We start from the raw sequence: 14793 nt of genomic DNA on the forward strand, positions 1-14793 counted from the left end.
TTAACCATTATTTTTATTTTATAATAAAATTTATCATAATTTTATTTTACATTTTAAATTGAAATAAATTGTTTAATTTTATTTAATTATTTGTTAACAAAACAAAAAAAATTATCAATTTTATAATACCTATTTTTATGATTAAATCTAACATCGTCTTAAAAATTATTTAATTATTTTGTTAATTTATCATATTTTAAATCTTAGTTTTCTTTTATTTTTAAATATTCATAATTATAAAAAATACCTCTTAATTGAATTGTGTTAACATATTATCATTGTTATATACATTTTTATGTTATTACTATTAAATATTTAAATTTAGTTTATCAACATATTTAGTTGTCAACATATTACCGTTGTATATATTATTTTTTTTAATTTTAATTGAATTTTTAATTTTTTTAAAATGTTTTAAAGAAAATAATCAATTAATATTATTTGATTTATTCTAGTTGGAAGATTCGTATGGTGGCCATTTTATTCTTGTCCGCTTAAAGCAGTGGCACCTTTCTCAATAATATTCCTCCGATTGCCACTGCAAAACGACAGAGTCTGAGGTGTTCTTATCCCTAAAAATTACTAGTGCCACACTTTCTCAAACCTATACATTTCTATGCTTACGTCACCCGGTCCTCCTATTCAAAATACAACCCTGCTGCTGCTTACGTGTCAGTATAATGGACTTTCAGGGACCCACCTTTACAACGTTAACGTTGAATTCAGTGAACTTGGAAGGCTTACTTTTTCTTCTATTTTTTTTGGTCCAGCGCAAATTAGGTTGTCGTACGATCATTAGATTCTACGTAATCCAACGGTTCAAGTTCACGCCCTTAACTCTTCAGCTTTTCCTTAAGGTAGTGTCTTTTTTGCCACTTTCCACTCTCACTCTAATTTCTTTGCAATGGCAAAATATGATTCTTCTTCTCCTTCTCGATGGCTTCTTCAAATCTTGATTTTCACGATTATATTGAAGGCACGGGCACAGCTCCCCGGCACGTGGGAGCTCATAGTCCCAAGCGCCGGCATTTCCTCCATGCACACGGCGGTTACTCGTTTTAACACGGTGGTTCTTTTGGACCGAACCAACATCGGACCTTCCCGTAAAATGCTTCCCAAAGGCCACTGCCGTTACGACAGGTATGACGTCGTGCTTAAAAAGGACTGTTTTGCTCATTCCGTCGTTTTCGATCTGCAAACAAACCAAATCCGACCGTTGATGATCCTCACCGACACTTGGTGCTCATCGGGACAGTTCCTCCCCGACGGAACACTTTTACAAACCGGAGGAGACTTGGACGGGTTTAAAAAGATCCGGAAATTCGAACCGTGTGAACCCGGAGGGAATTGCGATTGGGTGGAGCTTAAAGACGTGGAGTTAGCTAGTGGCAGATGGTACGCAACGAACCAGATATTACCAGACGGCGCCGTAATTATCGTCGGGGGGAGAGGAACCAACACCGTCGAGTACTATCCTCCGAGGATGAACGAAAACGGCGCCGTTGAACTGAAATTCCTCTCCGACGTTGAAGATAATCAAATGGACAACTTATACCCTTACGTTCACCTCCTTCCCAACGGCCACCTTTTCATCTTCGCCAACAACAAAGCCGTCATGTACGACCACAAGGAAAATACCGTAATTCGAGATTACCCAGCATTATCGGGAGGCCCACGGAATTATCCATCAGCTGGATCGTCGGTGATGTTAGCACTTGAAGGCGACTTTTCGACGGCCGTGATTGTCGTCTGCGGCGGAGCCCAATACGGAGCGTTCATCGAAAGGAGTACCGACACACCGGCGCACGGTAGCTGCGGGAGGATTGTAGCCACCGATCCAACACCGGGTTGGGAGATGGAGGATATGCCTTACGGACGGATCATGGGAGAGATGGTGATGCTTCCCACAGGTGATTCTTTGATCATCAACGGAGCTCAGGCCGGTACCCAAGGTTTCGAGATGGCGTCTAACCCGTGTTTATACCCGGTCCTTTACCGACCGGATCAACCGGTTGGGTTACGGTTCATGACTTTGAATCCGGGAAGTATTCCCAGATTGTACCATTCAACTGCCAACTTGTTACCGGACGGGCGGGTTTTAATCGCAGGCAGTAACCCACATTACTTTTACAAATTCGCCGCTGAATTTCCGACGGAATTAAGGCTGGAAGCGTTTTCGCCCGAGTATTTGTCCCCTGATCGGGCCAACCTACGACCCGTGATCGAGGAAATTCCGGAGACGGTACGTTATGGCGAGGCGTTCGATGTTTTGGTGTCGGTTCCGTTGTCTGTTGTGGGAATGATTGAGGTCAATTTGGGGAGCGCACCTTTTTCGACACATTCGTTTTCACAAGGTCAAAGATTAGTGAAACTTGTCGTTTCGCCGTCAGTCCCGGAGGGTGGTCAGTACAGGATTAAATGTACGGCACCGCCGAATGGAGCGGTTGCGCCGCCGAGTTATTACATGGTGTTCGCTGTTAACCAGGGTGTTCCAAGTGTTGCACGCTGGGTTCATTTGGTTCCTTAGCAAACGCGTGTCTTAAACTTTTAATTGTTTATATGCAAACGTATTGCTCCCATCTTTTATCTTATTTTTCAAAAATTAGGTAGCAAATATTGCTAAGCTTTGCAATTGTATTAACTTATTCATGTCTTGAAAATTTCATTTGTTCACTAAATGAATTTAGTGATCTAAAGAATTAAGATTCGAATAAATATATTAAGTCATTTCCCTTTTTGTGTAAAAGCAAAAGCCCACTCTACCATTAAGTAGAATGGAGCTGGGCGGTGGGCCGTTGATCAAGTTGCATAACGGCTCTTTATAGCTCAGCTACACATTTTCCAGGACAATGGTCGACCATTAAAGATTATCATCGAAGAGGATTGTATCCAATACGAATCCAAATGAATGAATGACTGATTTGCTCTACCCAATTAAAAACAGCTTCTCATAGCGGCCCAACTTTTTCCTTTTAAATTTTATAATCATGGGTGTGATTTACGAATGGAAACGTCTTACAAGCTGATACAAGCAACAAATTAAGCTTTACTAATATGCTACAATCTCATAACTTGCTTTCATTGATGACTATTTGAACACTAACCAAAAGCACCATTAATCTTTATTTATGTGAAGACCATTGTCAAGCCATCGATCCAACCGCATCTTCATCTTCATTGCAATTTGCCACAGCCAAGCTCTGGACATTTTTGTAAGTGTAACGCTTCGCCACGATGACGAAAACCAACAAGTTCGCCATTGTCAAGATTGCCAATAGCCAGTAAAATTTGTCCAAGCGGCTGCTATTCAAGTCTTTGCCGAACCAGCTTTCGCCTCCTTTCTCGGTGACGTGATCGACGAGTGTTATCAGCACGCTGCTGACGAAATTCGAAGCTCCTATCACGCTGAGGTAGAATGCAATGCCTAAGCTTCTCATGGAATCCGGGACTTGGTCGTAGAAATACTCTTGCAAGCCGACCAGGGTGAACCCATCTCCCGCTCCGATGATGAGGAACTGTGGTGCTAACCAGAATACACTCACGGACAGGGAGCCATTTAGTGGTTCACTTTTAACTGAAGCTAATCTCTTTTTCTCCACCAGGGCTGCAACTATCATTGTACTGACTGAGAAAAGCATTCCAAAGCCAATCCTCTGGAGAATAGTCATGCCCCGTTCGTTTCCCGTCGCTTTCCTTAGTACCGGTACGAGGATCTTTTCGTATATCGTTACTGATATTATCATTCCAATGGCAGCTAGAGCGTAGATCGAGGCAGGTGGGATCACGAAATTGCCAATCTTTCGATCCATGATGGCTCCTTGTTTGATGAAGAATGTGGCAGCTTGGGCTACACAGATTCCAAATGGTAAACTAGTCAACCATATGGGAATCATGTTGATAACAAGCTTCATCTCCTCAACCTTGTTCACTGTTGCAAGTTTCCATGGACCATGTTTCTCAGATGAATTACCCTTGTCCTCAATAATGGCAGCTCTGTCAAGGAACCTGAAGGCACACCATCATTAGTTATAAATATGAACTCGATCTGGATTAGTCGGCTAATTTGTGTTATAAAAAAATTTGACATGCAACACGAAGTTTTCCTTACTTAAGTTTCTTGGTGTGGCACAAAAGCCTCCCCTGAGCCATTTGTGACTTGGGAACTTCATACAGTTCTGCAGTATTGGGAGGGTAAGGCAGTTTTCTTTTAGAAATGGCGGCTATGAGAACCTGTAACATCGGCGTTAAGGGGCTTCCGGATACCTTCCTATAACGATAATACGGCCTTCCGATGAAGAAGATTAACAGCGAGGATGCCATCACTATGGTCAGAATAATATCCGCGATGCCCCAATTGACATGGTCTTGAACGTAAACAATTACAGTGACGCCCAATAAGAGTCCTAGGCAAAGACCAGAGTTCCACCAATTGAAAAAGGACATCTTCTTCTTTCTCTCTTCCGGGTGATCATCGTCGAACTGGTCAGCTCCGAAGCTCTCCAACGAAGGTTTATGGCCACCCGTTCCAATGGAGATCAAGTATATAGCAAGGAAGAAGGCCACTTCATGAGCCTTCCTCGGCTCGGTACACACATCTCCATCACATGCCTTTAAGCATGGTACAAACCAGGACATTGTCAAGAGAATCAAACCCTGTTTATTACCAACAAAGAATGTAGAGTAACCGGTAATTTACAAACACGAATCAATCGAATTAAACAAGAATTCAACTAGGAAACAAGATTTACCAGAAGGTAGATGATGGACGAAACAAGAACGGTGGAAAACCGGTCCAAGTAAGCATCAGCAATGAAGCCGCCAAAGAGTGGCATCAATGTGGTGACACCAGCCCAGTAGTTGACACTCCTGGCCGCTGTTTTGAGGTCTTGGTGAATCACTTTAGTGAGGTAAATGATCAAACTTGTCGCTATCCCAAAGTAACTCAGCCTTTCACTGAACTCAATTGCTGCCCCAAAAGAATCAATCAGTCTTTCAAAACCATTGCTATAATATCATGCTATATTCGAATAAGTCACAAGCTGACTCGAAAGAGAAAACAACATCAAATTGTTGACATGATATGGAGTTTTGGCATTTGTTCTTGTTGCTGCAAATTAAAGGTTACAGTTTGATTAAAAAAAGCAGTAGGGCCATTTCTTTTATAGCAGTACTGCAAAGGATTATGACTGTTTGGGGTAGAATAGAACAAATCTGTCTATTCAAGAATATCATCAAGATTCTCTGATGTGGTCTTACACAAACCCCAAATGAGAACCCAAAGCCTGGAAATCGTCAAATACATCAAAGGTGAAAGACGTACAAAAGAACAGAACAGCCCATTTTGCATAAAATAGGGTCAAACAATAGTGCTGCTCCCACTGATGTTTGAATTAGGGTTTTATGGTTCATACAAGCTCCGTGGTCATATTATTCAGTGCTGCAGTGGCCCCCATCCACTTTAAGCCCTTTATTTTCATCTCTTATACCTTTGTATACGACATTTGGATACTGTTTCCATGTATGGCCAACTTTGTTCCTAGATGGGAACTTGTAATAATATTCCTATATTTGTAATAAGGACCAGTTGGATGAGCTTCAAGTGAAACCGACTTTCTTACACGTACTGATATTCTAAATGTAAATAATGGCCTAAGAAAGAATTTAATGGTGAAACTGAACCACAACCTTTGATCCAGCAGCGGATCAAAAAATTTAATAATAGAGGTATAAAATTTTAATTTTTTTAAATAACGGGTATGCAATTTTTTTTTCTTAACACATTAAATTAAATTTAACTGTTTTTTAAAGATAATGGATGTATTTAGCCCTTACGGACTTAATGCATCCGCCCTACTTTGATCCCCTTCAAAACGAAGTCATCATTAGCTTAGCCATTGGGGTACCACCGGTTAACTGTATTTTTAACTTAAACAGTTCAGATCGGTTAATCGAAATCGTTTATCCTTATTTGTTAATCTATAAAATGTGATGATTATACCGATTAAAGGTAGCATGTAATCTTCACAACCCTACTTAGAATGCAGCAACAGCTAAATGAAAGAAGAAAGAGAAAGAAATGGTTTGAAAACGTTTTCATGGAAACCAAATTTGTGTGTTAAAAGAATCAAACATATATGTATTTATATCATACCGATGATGAAGAGGGAAGCTTTCCAAGCACCGGTGGAAGCTCGGAGTGGGACTCTTCCTTTATGATCAACAGAAGAATCATAAACCCATCTCTCTTCATCCTCACCAACTGCAATTTCTCTCTTTTCTTTTCCTTTTCTCTCATCCATTTTCAAGGAAAAGCAAAGCAATAATGTGTAGTTTATGTTTGTTTGCAGTGGAGGAGAGGAGATTATCTGTGGGGGGGGGGGAAAGGCCATGCCTTGGACCTCATTTTATAGGTAAAGATAATTGCTTTGATTTGACATGGACAGAAGAATAATAATTAAAATCATCCAACCCAAAAGAAAATGTAAAAAACTATTTTTTTCTGGTAAATGTATTATTGATGTTTATAGATTGGAATGGAATCAATGCCAATTACTTTGAAAGAATTTTAATTTATGATTTTCATGTCATTGTCGAAATGAAAAAGAAAAGGAAAAGGCTTGCGTTTTAGAGTGCTTAGTGAGGGGCTATTTCCAGTGTTTATATTCCATAATTGAATGTTTATTATTTGAAGAAATTGTTTCATAAAGATTAATTATTATTGTTGGTTTACATCTTGTCAATGGTCTTTCCGTAATTTGATCTTTTTTTTATTTGTGTATCGATGCAGATAAATATGTTTTTATCTATATTTTATTCGAGTTTTTTTGAATAGAAATTAATTCATTAAAGTTTCTATTTTCACAAACATACTCATTTTCGCACTTAATTCTTCATTATAGCAGTCAATATCATATTGGTATCAATTTATATCAATTTTAAATTAATATCAAATAATTTAGGTATTGATCTGATTAAATTTTTTAGTGTATTTTAATATTTTTAGTATGTTTTAAATTATTTTGGTAAAATTTCAACTTGTGTATACCTTCTCGTACCAGTCAGTATAAATGTATAATATTTTAATATTTTCATTAATTTTACATTTTTATTATTTAAAATAAAATGTAACCATTTAATTAAATTAATGAACTTAATTTACAATTTTAAGATTTATATTTTAATATAAATATATTTATTTAGGTGTATGCAATCAAAGTTTATTTATATTATATATAGAGTTAATTGCATCATATGTCCTCAAAGTATAGCCCTTATATTGGTTCCTAAACTTTTAAATATTCAAATTTCATCCCTAAACTATGATTACCATTCTAAATTAGTCCTCAAATTTTTGAGCATGTCAATTTCATCCCCAAACCAAGACTTTCATTCTTTATTGGTCCCTAAACTTTTTTAACATTCCAATTTCATCTCAAACTATATATATATATTAATTACGTCTCTTGTTAATAAAATCGTTTGACCAAGTTATATTATTATATGTTTGAAAAAAAATTTATGTTAAACTACGATTGAAACTATTACATATTTGGATAATTTTAATGATGATATTGGAATATTAAAAAATACGGAGACCAATTTTAAAAAGGATCATAGTTTAGGGATTGAATTAAAATATTCAAAAGTTTAAAAACTAATTTAGAATGAAAGTCGTAATTTAGAAATGAAATTAAAATATTCAAAAGTTTTAAGATCAATTTAAAAAAGAATTATAGTTTATGGACATATTATGCAATTAACTTTTATATATAATATGTATGAAAAATATTTAGAAAATGATGATAAGATCGAAATAATATACTGAAATGATACATCGAAATATACAGATACTAATATGTTTAGGGCAATGATTTAATTAGTTTATGTTTTCTTTACAGTTACCTTTTAGCTTACCTAAATAGATCCTCTCATTGTCTTATGAATGATTATAATAATCATTAATTCTATTGTTTAGAAAGATAATCCACCATAAAACTAATGTTACAATAACAATTAATTTTATATAGGATATGTAACTTATAAAATGTAAAATCATTTAGTTTTACACATATGTAAAGTTGGTGGACGAGTGAAAATAGATAGTTAAGATAATTTTATTTATTTTATCCCTTTATTATTATTCTATTATGATGTAAATCTATTTTATTTTTAAGTTTTATGTAAAATAATTTAGAAAATATAAATAAATCATAAAATATAAAATAACATAATTAATCACAAATTCTAAAAAATCAAAATTTTAATTTCACTTACTTTATTTTAAATTATTTAAAATTGCAAAATAATTTATTTTTGGTTGTATTTTTGATATTTTAATATTTATTGAGTGATCTAGGTGGTTAAAATAGGAAGTTTCTCTAGAGGACGTAGACTTGAACATATACATTTATAGGAAAATTCTACAATGCTCGACGAGTAGCGATGAACATAACTAACGACGAGCACCATTAATTTAATTTGTAAAAATTTAAATTCTAAACGACTCAACGTATAATTATAAATTAGTTAAAAAATTAAAGATAAATTATTTAAAACTGAGGAAAATATAGTTGATTAGTACCATAACCTCTTTTGGTTTTAAGGAAAATATAGTTGATTAGTAGCCCATGCGTATAAAGTTCACTGGATAATTTTTTTATCATACTACTATTTGTAAATGACATTCTACTAGAAAAAAGTGATATGGTCTGGCCTATAAAACTAAATTAATTTTTATATAGTAAATTTCTAATAGAAAAAGGTAACATATATTTCTTTCACGTTTGACACAGTCTTCCTTTAAAATTTTTAAAATTCATCTCCTAGCACAAAATTTTTTGTCCATCTTTAATAAAAGTTTATACTGATAAGATTCTCGGTGGACTTAGCATGAAAAATTGTGCACTAAGAGATTGACCTATATTAAAAGGGTGATAAATTTAGTGTGCTTTAAATTTAATAGCATATATTATTGCTTGAGTTATTCAATTTTTTAGAAAAAAAGTTTTGTTATAAATTTTGTTTTGTTATTGTTGAAAACATTTTGATGTTTCGATATAACAAATTAAGTTAAATGAATTTTAAGATTTTACAAAAGGTTTTCTAAAGTATATTCGATATAATTATTCGAATATCAAAATATTACTCCAAGTCTTTCAAAATTCTTTTTAATCCTTACTAAAGTGTAAAAATATGTTAAACAAATTTACAAAGTATTTCGAGCCTTAATCGAGTCAAAAATCATTTCTTAATTAAAATCAAACCAAAATGGGCAGATTGCCCAGAGGGAACCGATTCCCTCCCAAGGGGGTACCGATTCCCCCTGAATGGTTTGGCTCCGAGAAATAACAGAATGCTCGGAGGGAACCGATTCCCCCCAAGGGGTACCGATTCCCCCCTGAATGGTTTGGTTCCGAGAAATAACAGAATGCTCGGAGGGAACCGATTCCCCCTAAGGGGGTACCGATTCCCCCTGTTCAACGGTCGAAATATTTGAATTTTACACTAAGGGAATTGATTCCCTATGAGGGGGTACCGATTCCCCCCACACTCCAAGCAATTTTATTAATTGTTTTCACACTTAAACGGCTCCATTGACTCCACTAATCATCCCCAACGTTCAGAATCAATTGAACGAGTATTTAAACAAGCTTAAAAGCCATTGATCAAAAACAAGAAACAACAATCAACAAGAATCAAGAGAGAATCAAAGAGAAAGCATCAAACCTCAAGTTTGAGCATTTTCAAGCCTATTTCATTCAATATTCATTTTTGCTTTCAGGAACACATATTGTGCTCAATTGTATTATTCTTGAGTATTCTTTCTTTGTTCTAGAATTGTACAAACATCTTCCTTGTGATGATTTTCTTGTAAGTTTGCAAAATTTGTATTGTTCTCTTTGGGAGAGAGTGTTCTCAAGAATTTGGGGTATAATTATTGAGGGATTTGTAAGGTTACTCTTTGTCCTCAAAAGAAAGACAAATTAGTGAATTTGTGGAAAATCCTTAGTGTGGATAGCTAAGGTAGTGAACGTAGACTTTGGTTGAGAAAGTCGAACCACTCTAAATCGCTATGCAAATATTTTCTATTTTCTGCAAAAACTTCCACCGAAATTTTTATTGCCAATTCACCCCCTCTTGGCTTATTCCATCGATCGATTAAATCAACAATTGGTATCAGAGCTTGAATCATTTGAAGGTTTAATCGCCTCTTGAGTAGATCCGGGAAGAGTTACATCAAAAATCAAGTCATCAATGGCCTCCACTTCAAACTCCGACTTCGGTCTTGATTTATTTCCTGTTAACAAGCCTTCTTTCTTCAATGGAGCTAATTATGCATATTGGAAGAATATAATGATGTATTTCATTCAAGAAAGTGACATGGGAGCATGAAATATTATAGAAGACGGATACTTCAAACCTTCCACTCATCAAGATTGTGGAGTGAAGGAGAAACAATAATGTTCCAACTCAACTCCAAAGCCATCCATATTATCTTTTGTACTCTTAGACCGGATGAATACGGGAGAGTTTCATCTTGTACAACCACCAAGGAAATATGGGATAAACTACAACTCACTCATGAAGGCACCGACGAGGTAAAAAAAAATCAAAAATTAGTCTTTTAACTCATAGCTATGAAAATTTCAGGATGCAACCGGATGAAGACATCAAAGCTATGACGGATAGATTTTCCATGATTTTTAATGGTCTCAAATCATATGGAGAGATCATTCCAAATGAAAAACTTATGAGGAAGTTGGTTTACTCATTTCCAAAATTGTGGCAATCAAAGAAGACGGCTATCATCGAGGCTAAGAACTTAAAGTCCTTAACCCTTGAAGAACTAATCGGTTCACTTCTCACTCATGAAATGATGCTTCAAGATGAGGTAGACCTCGATAAGACTGATGAGATACCAAAGAAGAAGAAGAAGAAGAAGAACGTTGGATTTACTCTCAAATCCACAAAAGATGAGAGTGATTCGGATGAAGATGACGATGACAAGGAAATGTCATTATTTGTCAAACGGTTCAGAAAATTAATGAGGCCCAACCAAGGAAGAAAATTCAAACGAAATGAAGGCTTCAAAACTGAACCAAAGGAGAATGACCCGATCATTTTCTACGAATGCAAAAAGCTAGGGCATGTCAAATACGATTGCCCACAATTAAAGAAAAAAGGCCAATCCAAGAAGAAGCACAAGGCTCATGTGGCTACATGGAGCGATGAAGAAGGTTCCGATGAAGAGGAACAAGAAGTAGCAAACTTGTGCTTGATGGCATTCAGGGAAGATTCTCAGGTAACCTCTAGCTCATTTAATTTTGAAGATTATTCGTTTGATGAGCAATTAGAGGAATATAATTGGTTGGCTTCGGATTATGAGAAATTATTTTTAAAATATAAAAATGATATTTTGAAATTGAAAAATAAAAATAATCTCATATCCAGGACCAACAATGATCTTGAAAGTAAAATAAAAAATTTGCAAATCAAACTAGAAGAGTTTGAAAAGAAAAATTTTGATTTGCAAAATTTACTTTCAAAGGTCAATGATGATCATCAAAAGAAAATTGATGATCTTAAAGCTTCTTTTGATAAAGTTGGAACAAAACGTTTTGAAAATGGAGAAAATTCAAAATCCAACTTTGTTAGAAAAAGTTTTAAAAACTACAATCATAGAGGTCCCCAAAGAACCTCTAATAGAAAAATCGTTAGAAGTATATGGGTTCCTAAAGAACTCATTACTACTAAAGATAAGGATATCCTACACAATTGGATACCTAAGGGGACTAGGATTTTGGAAACTAATGAATATGGACCCAAAAGAGTTTGGGTACCAAAAAAAAAATTAATCTATGTTTGTAGGAAAATGAGCATTGCTACAAGGGACAGAAAACAAATTCAAACTCATGGTACCTTGATAGTGGATGCTCAAGACACATGACCAGTGACAAAAACTGGTTCATAGAGCTCAACGCCAAAAATAGAGGAGAGATGACTTTTGGTGATAACTCAAAAGGTCACATTGAAGGTATAAGCATTATAGGTAATACCTCTTCCATACAAATTAAGAATGTTTTATATGTGAATGGATTAAAGCATTTAATAGGATTATTCTTGTTGGTCATAGAATATGAAACATTTACATGGTGCATTTAGATTCTATAGATATGACTAATTTATGTCTAGTTGCTAAGGATGAGCATGATAGTTGGTTATGACATAAGAGACTAGGACATGCTAGTATGAGTGTTTTGCAGCAGTTAATTCAAGGAGATTTAGTTCGAGTGTTGCCTAAACTAAAATTTGATAATGATAAAATCTGTGATGTTTGTGCTAAAGGAAAACAAAAGCGAGTTTCTTTTAAATCCATTAACGACGTATCCACTAGTAGAGTATTACAATTGATCCATTTAGATCTTTTTGGGCCATCTAGAACTACTAGCTTGGGTGGAAAACAATATGCATTTGTATTGGTAGATGACTTTTCTAGATATATTTGGGTTCTATTATTAAGTACTAAAGATGAAGCATTAGAAAAATTCATCACGTTTTCAAAAGTGATCCAAAACGAAAAAGGTTACTCTATAACTAGTGTTAGGAGTGATCATGGAAATGAATTTGAAAATCTTGGATTTACTGAAATTTTATATTTCTAACGGTATTAGCCATAATTTTTCAGCACCTAGAACCCCTCAACAAAATGGAGTTGTTGAGAGGAAAAATCGAACTTTAGAAGAAATGGCTAGAACCATGTTTTGTGAAAACAATTTACCAAAATATTTTTGGGCGAAAGCCACAAATACCGCTTGTTATGTTATTAATCGAGTAATGATTAGGCCAATTTTGAAGAAAACTCCATATGAACTTTTTAAAAATAAAAAGCCTAACATTAGCTATTTTCATACTTTTGGATGTAAATGTTTTGTTTTAAACAACGGTAAAGACAATCTTGGCAAATTTGATGCTAAAAGTGATGAAGGAATTTTTCTAGGTTATTCCTTAAATTCTAAAGCTTATAGAGTATTTAATAAAAGAACTTTAGTTGTAGAAGAGACTATATATGTTATTTTCGATGATAATCCCCTTCCGAGGAAGGATTCTTCTGTGAATGATGATGTAGGTATTATAAACATAAATAACGTTGGACATGACGTTGGAGAACCATCATCAAAGGAAGAAACGAAAGATAAGGAAACTCAAGTTCCTCTCGAGAATCCAACCATTGAAGAAAGGGAAGTCTCTTACCCAAGGGAATACAACTATGTCAATGATGGTGAAATAATAGGTGATCCATCCAAAGGGGTAACAACTCGATCTTCTCTTAGAAATATTTGTAATTATGTTGCATTTATCTCATGCATAGAGCCTAAGAATATTAAAAAATCATTAAATGATGAACATTGGATTATGGCTATGCAAGAAGAGTTAAATCAATTTGAGAGAAGTAAAGTATGGACATTAGTTGAAAGGCCTAGTAATAAATCTACTGTAGGTACTAGATGGGTATTTAGGAATAAGCTTGATGAAAGTGGTAATATAGTGAGAAACAAGGCTAGACTTGTTGCTCAAGGGAATACTCAAGAAGAGGGCATAGACTATGATGAAACATACGCTCCCGTAGCTAGGATGGAAGCAATTAGAATGTTATTAGCATTTGCATGTTTTAATGAATTTAAATTATATCAAATGGATGTTAAAAGTGCATTTTAAATGGTTTTATAAAAGAAGAAGTGTATGTGGAACAACCTCCTGGTTTTGAAGATTTAAAATTTCCAGATCATGTTTTTAAATTGACAAAAGCTCTTTATGGTTTAAAACAAGCTCCTAGAGCTTGGTATGAAAGATTGTCAAATTTTTTAATTGAAAAATGTTTTTCAAAAGGGAATGTTGACACTACATTGTTTTTAAAGCATAAATGTAAAGATTTATTAGTAGTACAAATTTATGTTGATGATATAATATTTGGTTCTACTAATGATGTTCTTTGCCAAGAATTTTCTAAGCTAATGCAAAGTGAATTCGAGATGAGCATGATGGGGCAGCTCTCAATTTTCTTGGGACTCCAAATCAAGCAAAGAAAAAAAATGACATCTTCATCAATCAAGCTAAGTATGTCAAGGATATTCTCAAGAAGTTTGGACCGGAAAATGGGAAACCTCATGACACTCCAATGAGCTCATCTACAAAGCTTGACAAATATGAAGGAGGTAAATGTGTGGATGTTAAATTATATAGGTCAATGATTGGCTATTTGCTTTATTTAACCGCAAGTAGACCAGACATTATGTTTAGTGTTTGCTTATATGCAAGATTTCAATCATGTCCTAAGGAATCACATTTACTAGCTATTAAGAGAATCTTTAGATACCTTAAGGACACTCCTAGTTTAGGACTTTGGTATCCTAGAGACTCTAGCTTTAGCTTGCATGCCTTTTCTGATGCGGATTGTGGAGGATGCAAATTAGATAGGAAAAGCACCTCCGGTACTTGCCAATTCCTTGAAAATATGTTGATTTCTTAGTTTTCAAAGAAACAAAATTATGTTGCATTATCTACCACTGAAGCGGAATACATTTCAGTCGGTAGTTGTTGTGCACAAGTTTTATGGATGAAACAACAAATTTTTGATTATGGAATTGAAGTAGGTACCATTCCTATCAAGTGTGACAATACTAGTGCTATTTGTCTCACTAAAAATCCCATCCAACACTCTAGAACTAAGCATATTGAAATTAGACATCACTTCATTAGAGACCATGTCGCTAAGGAAGAAGTAGTTCTAGAATT

At 34.8% G+C, this 14793-nt stretch overlaps 2 protein-coding genes across 2 annotated transcripts; one reads left to right on the plus strand and one right to left on the minus strand.

Annotated features, from left to right (window-relative positions):
* The first annotated feature begins 875 nt into the window (after positions 1 to 875).
* Positions 876 to 2581, plus strand: LOC120123993 (aldehyde oxidase GLOX-like). The gene has a single exon (XM_039142767.1). It carries the CDS (start codon positions 905 to 907, stop codon positions 2525 to 2527), a length of 1623 nt encoding a protein of 540 aa, XP_038998698.1. The 5' UTR covers positions 876 to 904; the 3' UTR covers positions 2528 to 2581.
* Positions 2582 to 2997: 416 nt separating this feature from the next.
* Positions 2998 to 6361, minus strand: LOC120123992 (protein NRT1/ PTR FAMILY 5.6-like). The gene is made up of 4 exons (XM_039142766.1): positions 6152 to 6361; positions 4749 to 4966; positions 4109 to 4653; positions 2998 to 4005 (listed from the first exon to the last, which is right to left on the minus strand). Exons 1-4 carry the CDS (start codon positions 6297 to 6299, stop codon positions 3144 to 3146), a joined length of 1773 nt encoding a protein of 590 aa, XP_038998697.1. The 5' UTR covers positions 6300 to 6361; the 3' UTR covers positions 2998 to 3143.
* Between the last annotated feature and the right edge of the window lie 8432 nt (positions 6362 to 14793).

The sequence above is a fragment of the Hibiscus syriacus genome, unplaced genomic scaffold (genome assembly GCF_006381635.1).
Source record: "Hibiscus syriacus cultivar Baekdansim isolate YM2019G1 unplaced genomic scaffold, ASM638163v2 tig00110410_pilon, whole genome shotgun sequence".
NCBI lineage: Eukaryota > Viridiplantae > Streptophyta > Magnoliopsida > Malvales > Malvaceae > Hibiscus > Hibiscus syriacus.